At 42.8% G+C, this 12,955-nt stretch overlaps 1 protein-coding gene across 5 annotated transcripts in view; it reads right to left on the minus strand.

Moving 5' to 3' along the window:
• The window catches only part of erfl1 (Ets2 repressor factor like 1), a 59,368-nt gene that overhangs the window by 12,049 nt on the left and 34,364 nt on the right, over positions 1–12,955 (minus strand). For 3 of the 5 annotated variants that reach the window (XM_014201606.2, XM_045718697.1, XM_045718696.1), the window contains 2 exons: positions 1,512–1,630; positions 448–682 (listed from right to left, as the gene is read on the minus strand). In XM_014201606.2, coding sequence (XP_014057081.2) covers positions 448–682; positions 1,512–1,630 — 354 coding nt within the window. The remainder of the gene's footprint in view (positions 1–447; positions 683–1,511; positions 1,631–12,955) is intronic. The other 2 variants (XM_014201607.2, XM_045718698.1) reach the window with 1 other exon arrangement.

Here is a 12,955-nt window from a genome sequence, read left to right on the forward strand (position 1 = left end):
AGCTTAAATCACATAGCAATGCGTAGAGTTTTTAGCCAAGTATTTCTGAGAAGGCAAAAGGACTTGATTTATTCTCAGTAGGTCTAAATCCAAGCAATTTTATATGGGGGATTAATTGCTAAATTCTTATTGATTTTTTTATACGGAGGTTTAAGAGTGAACTTTTCCATTTGGACATTGGAAAATAAGGTGAAATCGAGGGTATTGACATTTTTAAGGAAAAAACATAATATTTTTCTTTCCATTTTTACTGACATGGAGGGAGAAGATGAATGAGACATGTAGGACTTAAATCCACAAAAAATAAATACTGCTACTTCTTCTGGCATCTTTTACTGAAAAATATCAGATAAAATACACACACACACACACACACACACACACACACACACACACACACACACACACACACACACACACATACACACACACACACACAGTTCCTACCTTAGCGCCCTGCTCAGCTTATCGTAGTTCATGTGGGGTTTGCATTTCCGGAGGCCCCACAGTTTAGCCACCTCGTCAGGATCCTTGATGACAAACTCTCCATATTCCCCCTGCCAGGAAATCACACTCTGGTACTCCTCCTTCTGCAGTAGCTCCAGGATGAAGTGCCAAAGCTGAATCTGTCGCGAGCCGGGGCTCGACTCAGGCTTGTAGGCCCAGTCTGGGAAGGCGATGCCTGAGGAGGAGGAGCAGGAGAGTGGGAGGATGAGATTGAGGCCTATTGGTTTGTGAATGGTGAGTGCTGGCCAAAGGGGCTAGCTGTCTGGATGACTGATGGAGTGATGCAGTTAAGGGATGATGTGTTTAATATCACAGAGCATGCCTACAGCAATGTTGCTCTGTGGTACTACTAATGCCCACTAGCTTGGACCCACTGGCTGGTCAGTTAGATTTCTGCTCTCTTTCAGAGTTGATGGATGCTACTTACATTTTGATAATACTTGAATTCTAACTGCCTGCTGCTGTACACTTCTAATATAATTAAATAGCTCATCAATTGAACAAAAATTCTGGCTAATTAGACCTTGCAGAATAAGTAAAGAAACATGACTCCTAACAAATTAGAAACGTTATTTGTTCACTGATGTGTGTGGTAAGTTTTTGGTTCTTCATAAATAACAAATTATCTTGATAATGCAAACTTGTTGGAGTATACATATTGACCATTAGAAAACACTAGCTATCAAGGCCTGATGTACTAAGCAGTAACACAGGGGAAAAGTATGCAAGGGAATACAGGTAAACCTACTACAAATAGGTACATAAAGGTTAAGAGGTAGGAATAATGCATTTAGTTGAAGTGTAAATAAAGACAGTTTGGTAAATTAGCATCAAGGTTTTTTGTTGTCTATTCTATTCCTGCTGATAATAACAGCTAACACCAAACATTGCAAGCACTTTGTACATCTCCCCTTAGTGTATAACTGGTATCTGCCCTCCCCCAAAAGTTTATCAAATGTTCCTCCACAACCCTAATAAAATCCCCAACTCCCCAAACCACGTACCCCGGCTTCCGCAAAAAAGTGCCCCCATCCTGCTTGCCTCACCTGGAGTCCAGAGGGCAGGGACAGGGGGGGTGAGCAACAGATCACTGACGCAGTTACAGTCCATGCCTCCACTACACCTGAGAGATGGGGAGACAGAGGGAGAGAAGGGGAGAGAGGGAAAAATTCTAATTTAATTCAAATACATTTTATTTCCTGGGAGAAAAAGAAAGGTGGGAGAGAGGGATGAGTTAACCAAGTCCGAGGTGAGAGATGACCTGCAGGGCAAAGGGCAGGGGATGGTTTTACACCGTGGTTTTGAGTCCCTCATATCAACGTTACATTCAGTATATATCAAGAGCTTTTGTAGATCATGTGTTGATGGCGCGATCTAGCAGGGTCAGAGAGCAGTAACTGATGCAATGTGGAGGACATCCCTACAGTATGTTTAAAGAATATGAGAAATGAATCTCTTTAAACTTGAAGAGGCGCAGGATAATGAGGTAATAGATAGAAGCTGTTTTGATCAAAAAGTGGGAGTAGGGAGTAGTGATTCATTCCAAAAGGGTTAGTGGTTTAGTGGTTATAACGGCTATATTGACAAAGATGTTACATGAAAGACTGATATATTCAATTTACAATCATTTAAAATAATTCATATTTTGTAATACAATGAGGAGAAAATTACAAAAATAGAAACTAAAATGAGAACCAAGGCCAGGTGTGTAAAAACAAATAAAGCTGAAGTATTTTCATATTTTCACATTACTAATACCTAAGATAAGATCTGCATCGAATATGCCAAATAAATGCCCAAAAATTGGAATTGGGTTGGCTAGTGAAATGCACAACAGGTAAATGTACAGAATAAATACATCCAGACATGTTTATTGCCCAGCAAACTGTTGATCAGCACAGTCTTTCTGTCTGAACATTCATATCATTTTATTTCTGAGAAGATAACCTCTGAATATAGAAATGAAACTGTGAATTAGGGCGGCAGGTGGTTGGACCAGTGGGCTCTAAATACCCGAGTTGACAAGATGAAAAATCTGACGACGTGCCTTGAGCAAGGCACTTAACTCTCATTTGCTCCAGGGGTGCCATACTACTATGGCTGACCCTGTAATATGAGTGAATATGACACAGTAGAGGTGAATATGCACAGTAGAGTTGTAATTCTACTGTGCACATTAGACAACTGTGGAGGTGAATGGTGAAATACTAAGGATGAGCACCTGTCAATGTTAGGATGAAGTGAAGTGAGACGAGTTCAAGAGATTGGATACAGTTTGGATATTACAATTTCATCTTGGTTGTTTTACAAACCTCAAATGGAAAAGAAACCCTGCCACTGCAAAAGTATCTTTAATGCTGGTCTCTCCATCTATCTTTCCATCTCTCTCTCTCTCTCTTTCCACTCTCTGTCTCTATTTAATTATGCTCTGTGAAATGTGGATTTTCCCTCCAGCATTGAAATGGTACGTGAATTATTGAGGTGTGTTTGTATAAATTATTATTACTAACTCCAGGCATTGCTCTCTCACTCACACTCACCCTCTCGCGCCCTCACCCTCTCACTCACTCTCACCCTCTCGCTCTTTTTAGTCTTTGGACTGTGGCTCCTCCCGCTCTCTTCATCTTTGTGTTTTCAGACTGTTTCTTTATCAGAATCCATCGTCTGAGTGTATATATCCCTTCTTCTTTTTCCTCTCTTCCTCATTTTCTTGTTCTACCTGCTCCTCCTTTACTGTCCCTCCTTTACTGTCCCTCCTTTACTGTCCCTCCTGGAGTGCGAATTCTGTCTGTCGCCAAGTAATTATCTTCACCTGTAACTAACAAGCCTATACTCCCTGTTCAATTATTTACTAAGATAACTATGCATTCTGGGAAGCTGTACATTCAAAACAATTTTCCAGAGATTGTTGTGGAATTATTTCAACACCTTTAGAGGCTACATGTACAATATTTAAGCATATTTGAGACCTGACAGGCACTGCACTGAATTTCAACTTGTCTATTTATTTGATCTTTACAGCCATAGAGCTCCTATATGTCTATGATTCCATATGTAATTCTATGTTTGCAACAATCTATGCCTCTCCCTATTCCCTTGAGCTTTGGGCCATCAATAGCACATCATCCTATCATTTATCATAGACTCCTAAACCCCAGTCTGTACTCTCAGAGGATACACAATATGGGTGCTTTAGTACCGGACAAGGTCTACCTCTCCTCCTATGCACCTCCTCAAAATCTATACGCACCCATCTCCTATCTATCTGCCAGCCTATCTCCACAGTTGACTCCTCCCTTCCCTTTCCCACCTGTCCACTGTCTTCTCTCTCTCCCTCCCTCTCCTGCTCTGTGTGTAATGCTTCGGCACAGTAATTTTCTGTTTGATTTCGGAGGTAATGCATTTTTTACAAATCAAAGAGGAAGCCAGCCCCCACCCCCCCACCCCGACTCCCAATCTCCCTCTCTCACCCCCCTCAGCCCCCCAGGCCAGAGAGGAGATAAAGGAGCCCCCATCATTTCCTTGTTAGTTTTGATTTGGGCAGCACAGGGCTTTCAAGTTCCCCCTATCACCCCCAGAAACATTATAACTAGCAGCACAGGGAATACTGCTCCTCATGCACACTGGCAGATACAGAGGCGCACTGATAGACTAATGGAGTGTGTATACCCACACAGACACACCGAGTCACAGGTATATACTCTACTCACACATACCAACACCAGTGTACAGGTAGAGACTGATAGTGATAGCACACACAATGAGGCATTGTTGAAATCTTGGATACTAACTGAATCAATACACACACACACACACACACACACACACACACACATTTATCGCAGGGCTGAAAAATACAATGTTCATTGTTTACCAAAGATGCAGACTACACACACACACAATGCATAAACAAAGGCTAAAAGATAGTCACAAAGAGGTTTGCACGTAGCATTGGGGACGAGCCTATAATGGACCAAAGAAAAGACCAGTCTCACACAGTAACTGATGGCCACCCAATACAACAGTATAGATGATGGATTACTCTAATCACCAATACCAAAAAAGGCAGAGCGTGAGACATATTGTCCCAGTTTTACACTGGCAACTATTGTTTCACTGTTACACTAATACACCTATAACATGTGTCCTGGAACCCCATAGTACACCTGCACCTGCCTTGGAGTTCACTATTGAGCTTTTCTGTGAATGGAAATGAAGAATCAGATTCTATATGGTAATGAACTGCAGTTCACTAAATCAGGTCTGACAGATGAGTGGGGACTTGGAACAGGGGTAGAGTGGGGACTTGGAACAGGGGTAGAGTGGGGACTTGGAACAGGGGTAGAGTGGGGACTTGGAACAGGGGTAGAGTGGGGACTTGGAATAGGGGTAGAGTGGGGACTTGGAACAGGGGTAGAGTGGGGACTTGGAACAGGGGTAGAGTGGGGACTTGGAACAGGGGTAAAGTGGGGACTTGGAACAGGGGTAAAGTGGGGACTTGGGTAGAGTAGAGACTTGGGGTAGAATAGGGACTTGGAACAGGGGTAAAGTGGGGAGTTGCAGTAGAGTGGGGACTTGGGACGGGGGTAGAGTGGGGACTTGGAACAGGGGTAGAGTGGGGACTTGGAACAGGGGTAAAGTGGGGACTTGGGTAGAGTAGAGACTTGGGGTAGAATAGGGACTTGGAACAGGGGTAAAGTGGGGAGTTGCAGTAGAGTGGGGACTTGGGACGGGGTAGTAGGGACTTGGGTAGAGTAGGGACTTGGGGTAGAATGGGGACTTGGGAAAGGGGTAAAGTGGGGACTTGCGGTAGAGTGGGGACTTGGAACAGAGGTAAAGTGGGGACTTGGGGTTGAGTGGGGACTTGGAACAGAAGAAAGACTGGTAATGGAGAGTATGTGGACAGAGAGGGAGCAGAGCGAAGAGTAACAGCCAGATATGGACGTTGGACAGACTGACATTCTGGCAACATTTTGTCTCCAGTGGTGTCTAAAGATGGAAAAAGTGTAGGGTCTCCAAAAAAAGAGAAGAGATATGAGTCTGGCCTCTCTCGCTCTCTGTTTCCAACAGATGAAACAAACTCTGTACATCTGTCTCATCTTTCTTTTTTGGTTGCCCCTGAAAATGCCCAACTGAACACCCTCTCCCTATCCTTCTACCCCCTCTCCCGCTTTCTCTGTTCCTCTCTCTGGTTAGCTCTGACACTCTGGTCAGCCTCGGGGTGGAAGAACAGAGGGACTGTGGTATGGGTTTGTAAGAGGAGAAGGAGGGGGGATATGAGAGGAGGGAGGGAGGGAGGCAGAGGGGCAGGGGTAAGAAGTGCAGGGGGATGGAAGACAGGACCTGCTGGCTGTCCAAATGTTAAACTGGAAGGTGGAGAGGTCTATGGAACAGACAACAATACAACTAGGATGATGGTGGGAGAAATGGGGAAGGAAAATAAATGAACAAAAGTCAAAAGAGGAACAGGTCAAGAAGAGAAAATTATGGAGAACTTGAAATGAGCCTGTAAAAATGACTATAATCCCAAAACTGCTAAACCACTTCAGAAACAACATGTAATTTCATCAACAACAACAAAGACCATACAATTTAGGCCTATAAGCATTGGGTGCTTGAAAACTATGGGGCTTTTGGAGATATGTCTGTATGTGAATGGACCAAACAGCCATCCCACTGGGAAAAGACGTCAATTCAAAGTATAGGCCCTATTTCACATTGGTTCAACTTAATTTCATTGAAATTACGTGGAATCAACGTTGACTCAACCAGGGGAAATAAATGGGGTAACGTTTTGTATGTGAACACTAATGATGACGATTTTATTAAGAAAACGAACTAGTGTGTCTAGTTATGAAGCTAAATTATTAATAAATATACAGTAGGTTGGCATGTGGATGAGGAAGCGAATGTTTGGAAAACTTGCTCAAGTTAAGGAGATGGTGATGGGAGAGGGTTGCATGTGATATGGTATCACCACCTTACAGAATACCGGCCTTAAGATATAAGGAGGAAAATACGAAGAAAAAAAGAGGAAGAAAAAGTATCAATCGATAGGGTTAAATTATTCATCGTCATTAATTATCGATCGCTCTCCGCTGCCGGCTCGTCCGCCGAGCGCCAGAGTTGAAAGGAGGGAAAGCGCGCTTTATTAAAACCGGCTCGAGCCTCATTGTTTCATGTCCCGCGGCAAAGAAAAAGCTCGAGCTTGGCTCTACCGGTGCCAGTGAAAAATCCACACAGACGCACACACACATTGCCCCCCTTTGCGTTTTCCCTCTCTCCTTGCTTGCTCTCTCTCTCTCCCGACGTGCGGGAGAGCTTTGGGGAGCCTAGTACGGTGTTCACGGGGCGGCTGTGTCTCGCGTGGATCGATGAGGGATCAATGGCTCGCGCTGACTAATAGCCAGAGAACGCCTTTGATCTCGCGGCTGAGAGATCAAAACCTGCGCGAGAGGGAAGAGAGAGGGGAAGAGAAACGAGCGGACCTTAAACTTCACACAAGCGGAGACACGCATATTCACGTCTAAAACATACAAAGAGACACACGCACATACATGATTACATCTACAAACATTTATACGAAATATATTTCATGATGAGGCAATTTCACAATGAGGCAATTTCACAGAGTTTGATTAACTGCAAATTACTACTTCCAGATGCAAGGTGTGTGAGTGTGGTTTTGTGGTTTTGTTTTACTATCCTTGTGGGGACCAGAAGTTCAGACAAAAGCAGACATTTCGCTGGGTTACAATTAGGGTTAGGGTTACAATAAGGGTTAGGTTTAGGGTTAGGTTTAAATGTAGGGTTAGGGATTTGGGGTTAGGGTTGATGTTGACTCCTCCAGACAGGGTAAGACAGTGAGAAGGGGAGAACCATCTGTTGTTTCTATAGAGCAGATGAGTGACCTATGGGCTCAACTTCACCCTATCCTAAAGGTAAACAGAGAAGGTGTGTGTGTGTGTGTGTGTGTGTGTGTGTGTGTGTGTGTGTGTGTGTGTGTGTGTGTGTGTGTGTGTGTGTGTGTGTGTGTGTGTGTGTGTGTGTGTGTGTGTGTGACCAGATGCACAAGAGAGAGCTCAGAATTGCAAAGTTGTAGAGAAAGTGAGAGCATGAGATTTGAAAGATACCAAAAGCTATCAAACTTGTTCATGAAAGACAACTGTTTTATGGAAAAATCAGACATTTTAACATAATATTTTCTTCTTTGACCAGAATGTAGCCTACTTAAAACCTGCATGGTGGTTTGTCAGATCAGGGGATTAAAATGGCATTCTTTTTCCTATAGTGTGCACTAGTTTCAGCAGTGCCTGATTGAAGGTAGTGCACTTCAAATGAAAAATGGTCGCATTTTGGACGCAGAGGTTATGGGATTCAGAGGTCAAAGGTTAGCAGAAAAATGACTCCTTTAACTCCATCCTGCGGAGACCAACACTGTACTGCCCTGCTTTCAACACCTGTCTTTAGATGCATGGTGATAAAAGCTGCCGTTGTCGATGATTTCACCCCATGAGGAGATGCACTTGTTACAGACCCTTCTCTCCTCCTTATCCTTCCCTTCCCTGCTCTCTACCCCCCTCTCTATTTATCCCTCCTCCTCCCTGGTCAGTGAGTTACTCTCTCTATCGCTCTCACTTCCCGAATTAACCACTCAAGAAGTCACCACCGACTAAATCAATAGCTCATACATAAACCCTGCTATAATCACTCCCCCACTTGTCTGTCTGCCCCTCCCTCCCTGTCTCTCATCCCCCTCTCTTTACCCCTTCACTCTATCCTCTGACACTCTTCTCTTTCTCATCCCCTTCTGTGTCTCGCCAAGTCGCTCTCTTTATTTCTTCCTCTTCCTCCTCTTCCTCTCCCCATTGTTCCATCAATACTGTATTGTATTACCCACTTCTATATTCAGTCCCCTGTTTTGTTATGATGAATCTAAAGACCCCTACTCTCCCTCCCTCCATATTCTGATACATACCCGAGCACCACACACACACACACACACACACACACACACACACACACACACACACACACACACACACACACACACACACACACCATCATCATCATCCTCCTCACAAAAATGACTGGCCTAAAATGGACTTTGAGAAAAAGCAACATGAGAAATAAAACACAACAGCAAATGCTTCTTGAACTGTCAATTAAACCAATTCGTGTCACACTTCTGAAAGCTCAACTACAGATGACAACTTATCTCAGGTGCGGTGCTTGTTAGCACGGTATTGTACGGCCGTGTAATACATACTAATGATCAACTGGACTGAGGCAGGCCGTGTATCACCGTGTTAGTGTGTCAAGGAGCCATCAATATTACATTATGTCTCATGTTTAACTATGAAACACAAACAGTTGTTTTGGGCTTAAAGATATTGTATTGCCAAAGGAGCCATGTGCAGACATCCACATGCACAAGGAAAAAAAACACCGAATTTTTAAATTACACACACCCCTCTCTTCCCTCCTCTCTCTTTCTCTCTCCAAGTCTTTGATTCGCGTGTGGTTTGATCTGTGAGAGAGCGAGTTTTGTAAACACATTTTTCACGATCATATAGCCATGGGCAAGGGGAGAGCGAGGCGAGGAGGAAGGAGGGCGGGAGTGGGAGCACAAACACGCCGGGAAGGGGAGAGAGGGACGTTTAATGAGCGCGCAAGATGGAGAGATGGACTGACAGACATGCATGCACTGACTGACTCAAATACCAAACCAACGAACAGAGGCACACACACCAGCAGATTGCCTTTGCCAAGTAAAGCATGAGAGGGGCTGACGAAATGTGAGGCAACACCGAGAAAAAAAACGTCTTTTATTTTTTCCTTCTCGCTAAAAGATGGCAATGTATTCCCCAATTTGACATTTCCTGACACTGAATTCAACAAAGTCCGAATAAAGCACGAGAGAGAGATTTCGTTGTAAGAGTCAACAACAACAAAAACAGCTAAAAGTGATTATGGGTAGAGAAATAAAGCTGAACACAGACGGTACCGGTGTGAGCTGAACTAATAAAAGGGCGCATTCTCATTCCTTTTTCAATTCGTTTTAAAATGTTCTCCCAGACCGGCATCTGGGGTTCCTAATTCGTTTAGGTTCGATTGCTCCGGCAGTAATCGTGCTAACCCGTCGCCTCTGCCGACTCCTCTCCACGGGACGCGCCGACCGGAAGAGACTTTGGATCGGTATCAGAATTGAGCAGGCAGGCGCAGAGGCACAGACACAAAAATTCAGCAATGCATTACATATCTATTTAAAAATAACATTCAGCAAATTATATGAATATTAAAAACAGGCATAATAACCAATCATAACGATAATGATAATGATAATAATAATTATGATAATAGTAAGCTATTAATATAATAATAAGGAAATTATAAGTAAATAAATAGGCTAATACCGGTAACCCAAAATAGTTTTTTATGGCTATAATTACTTACATTAAGCGGAAAGACTAAAACTGAGAAGGCTAATGGTCTTCCTGCATACTGCCTTGGTGTCCCAGCCGATACCATTTATTTCTAAATAGTTGGTGGTAACATTTGTTTGTATTTTAGTGTTGAGCTATGCTCATTCATTTCAAGCGTTTTGAAATACCCCTCATCGTTTATTTATTCTAAAAACACTCCCCGCTCAAATCCCTCGCGACAGTGGTTAAAATGATATCATTTTCATTTCTCCGTTACTTGCTTTTTACTGCTTTTTAAAAAGAAGAATAGCTGGAAGGAGTGAAGTTGCTTGTCAGTATGGTAAATTGAGGAGGTGTGTGTGTTTTTTCCTCATATTTACTTCCTTTCTTCTCGCTCTTTCTCTCTCTGTCTCTGTCGGGGGAATTGTTCTCAATGTCCACAAACACATCGCAAATACCCGCCGGCCCCAACAGCATCGATTTCTAATTAGACGCCAGGATAATCGTTGGAGAGAGAGAAGAAAAAAGGAAAGAGGAATAGCGAGATGGGCTAAATAAATATATAAACGAATTAGACGCGGGATTAATTGAATGAATATGAGCATTAAGAAATAAAGAATGGTAGATTTATATATAGCTCGCCAGTTAGATAACAAAATGCTTGATGGACTAAGGAAATATCATGAAGGGGTAACAACCAAGGGACCAATTGTAATAGTGACAGGATGACAAACTATCTTTAATAACTGGGTTCACTTACATGTTTTCATGGCTATGTACATACAAAAAAACTAGCTATGGTAAAACATGTGAACCCTGCAAATGACTGGTCCGTAAAAAGAACACCGTGGTTACAATGACATGTAGTTAAACCACACCAACCCATACAGTGGAAGAAGCATGACATCAAACATACACTATATGATAACGGTAGCTATTTATTTCCAAATCACCCAAGTTATTTGATATTGATTCAAGGTCACTTGGCAAATAAGTCCAGGAGTCATGCCAACTGCTGTTACTGTTCTCTACTTGACATGAGAGCTCATCTTTGGATAGTGGTGGACATTTTCAAGCCCATGTTGGAAAATGCGAGGATATGTTGTTCACCCCAACCTCGGTGCAACACTGGAGCACCGGCTCTCAACAGTGGCACTTTCACCCATTCAATACACTTCCTTGGATACCAAAATGAACAGTGACAACTGTCCATAACTGGTACAAGGTCATACAGAACATAAATTATTCCGATTACACATAAACATTGCCGATGCCATGTAAATAATACCCATAACAAGAGGTATTGGGTAAACTTAGTTGCTTAGTTCATAATGGTTCATATGAAAAGGCAACATGGGAAACTAAACCTGGACCTAAAGGCACAACTACTGAACATCAAGAACTTCTGTCTTCCATAAATCTCTGTCTCGTCTTCCCACTACCTCGTTCCATCTCTCCCTAGTTCATTCACTCTCTCCTGCTCTTGACAGAGGGTGACAAGGGGTTAGTCGAAGGGCTCAGGTAGCTCGTTTACTTTAATTAGCGTTTCATCATCTGCAGAGCGGCACCCTACTCTTCAACATGTACTCTTTCATGCTGCTCCCTCTCTCATCCTGTTTTCTATCCATTCATCTCTCTCCCCCTCTCTCTCTTTTCTCTCTCTCTCACCCCCATCTTTTATTTTACATCTTGCTGTCATAGCTCTTTCTTCCCCTCTCTCCCTCCTTTTCTTTCTTATCTTCCATCTCCTGCTCACTCAAGCATATAGTAATATTTCAAGCACACATCCAGTACCCACTCTTTTCCTTCATCTTTCCTCTGTCTCCTCTCTTTCTCCTCTACTTTGCTCTCTCTTTTCCTCCGAGTGTCCCCTCTCCATCATCAACCTCCTTGATCACCTTGTTCTCTATCTGTCCTCGGTTTCCCCCCTTTCCTCTTTCTCTCTCTATCTCCCTCCTTCCCTCTCTCCTCCGTCCGCTCCCTGTGTCATAATGATGGTGATTAAGTACAGAATTACAAGGAGGGCCAAAGCAGTGAGTGCCCTGCCCCAAACATCAACACAGACCATTAATCTCTCTGCCACCACCTCCCAACTCTGTCTAACACACTCCCTCCTTCTGCCCAAGTCCTCTCTCTTTCTCTCCCTGTCTGTCTCCATACATCCCCCTCTCTTCTTCACCTGCTGTATCACTCCTCTCCTCCTTTATTTCAAGTTGCCTCTTCGTTCCCTGTATAGTTTTCTACGTTTTCTTCTAAATCCTAGGCTATTACTCCTTCATTTAAATCGCAGCCCATCCATAGCCCTCTCGTGTCCATTATTTCATAGTAAAACATTGTGTGACGAATGTTGAGATTTGTTGCAATGCAAACAAGATGTAGATTCTAACAGACCTATTAAAATTCGTAAAGATTTCGATCTAAAAAAGTATGAGAGAGATAAAGAGTGTTTGTTTTTTTCAGAAAAAGAGTAGGACGGTAATGAACCGTTGTTGGTTCTTTCTGTCTTCATCCGGATTGGCCGCCGCCGGTTTGGGCTATCCGTTTGTTCTTAGTTCTTATTCTTGTCTCACTACCGCAGCTTTTGCAAAACGGAAACGGCGGGTTGAACTCCCCCCAGAACCGTGCAGACAGGTGCTTTTCTTCTTCATTACCCCCCCCGCCTCCTGTCTCGATCGTTCATGTTTACCGAAAGTAGCACTCTACAGATGAATAAGAAGGGATATTTAAATATCTACATGTCTGAATGTTGAAACAACAAGCTCATAACTTCAGTGAGCTATATCAATTATTGAACGGATACAAAAATAGTGGTAACATTTAGGTTTTTTGTGTGTGTTTGATTTATAGGCATGATGTTTGATAAGTAGCCAACTGAAAAGTAATTAGTCAACGAATCCTGTGCATTTTCACCATTTATGAATAAATGTTCTCCTTTTTGACATTATTATTATTATTATTGTTATTATTATCATTATTACTGTTATTATTATTAATAGTAGTAGTAGTAATAATAATAATTCTTA

Source organism: Salmo salar, chromosome ssa05 (assembly GCF_905237065.1).
Source record: "Salmo salar chromosome ssa05, Ssal_v3.1, whole genome shotgun sequence".
NCBI lineage: Eukaryota > Metazoa > Chordata > Actinopteri > Salmoniformes > Salmonidae > Salmo > Salmo salar.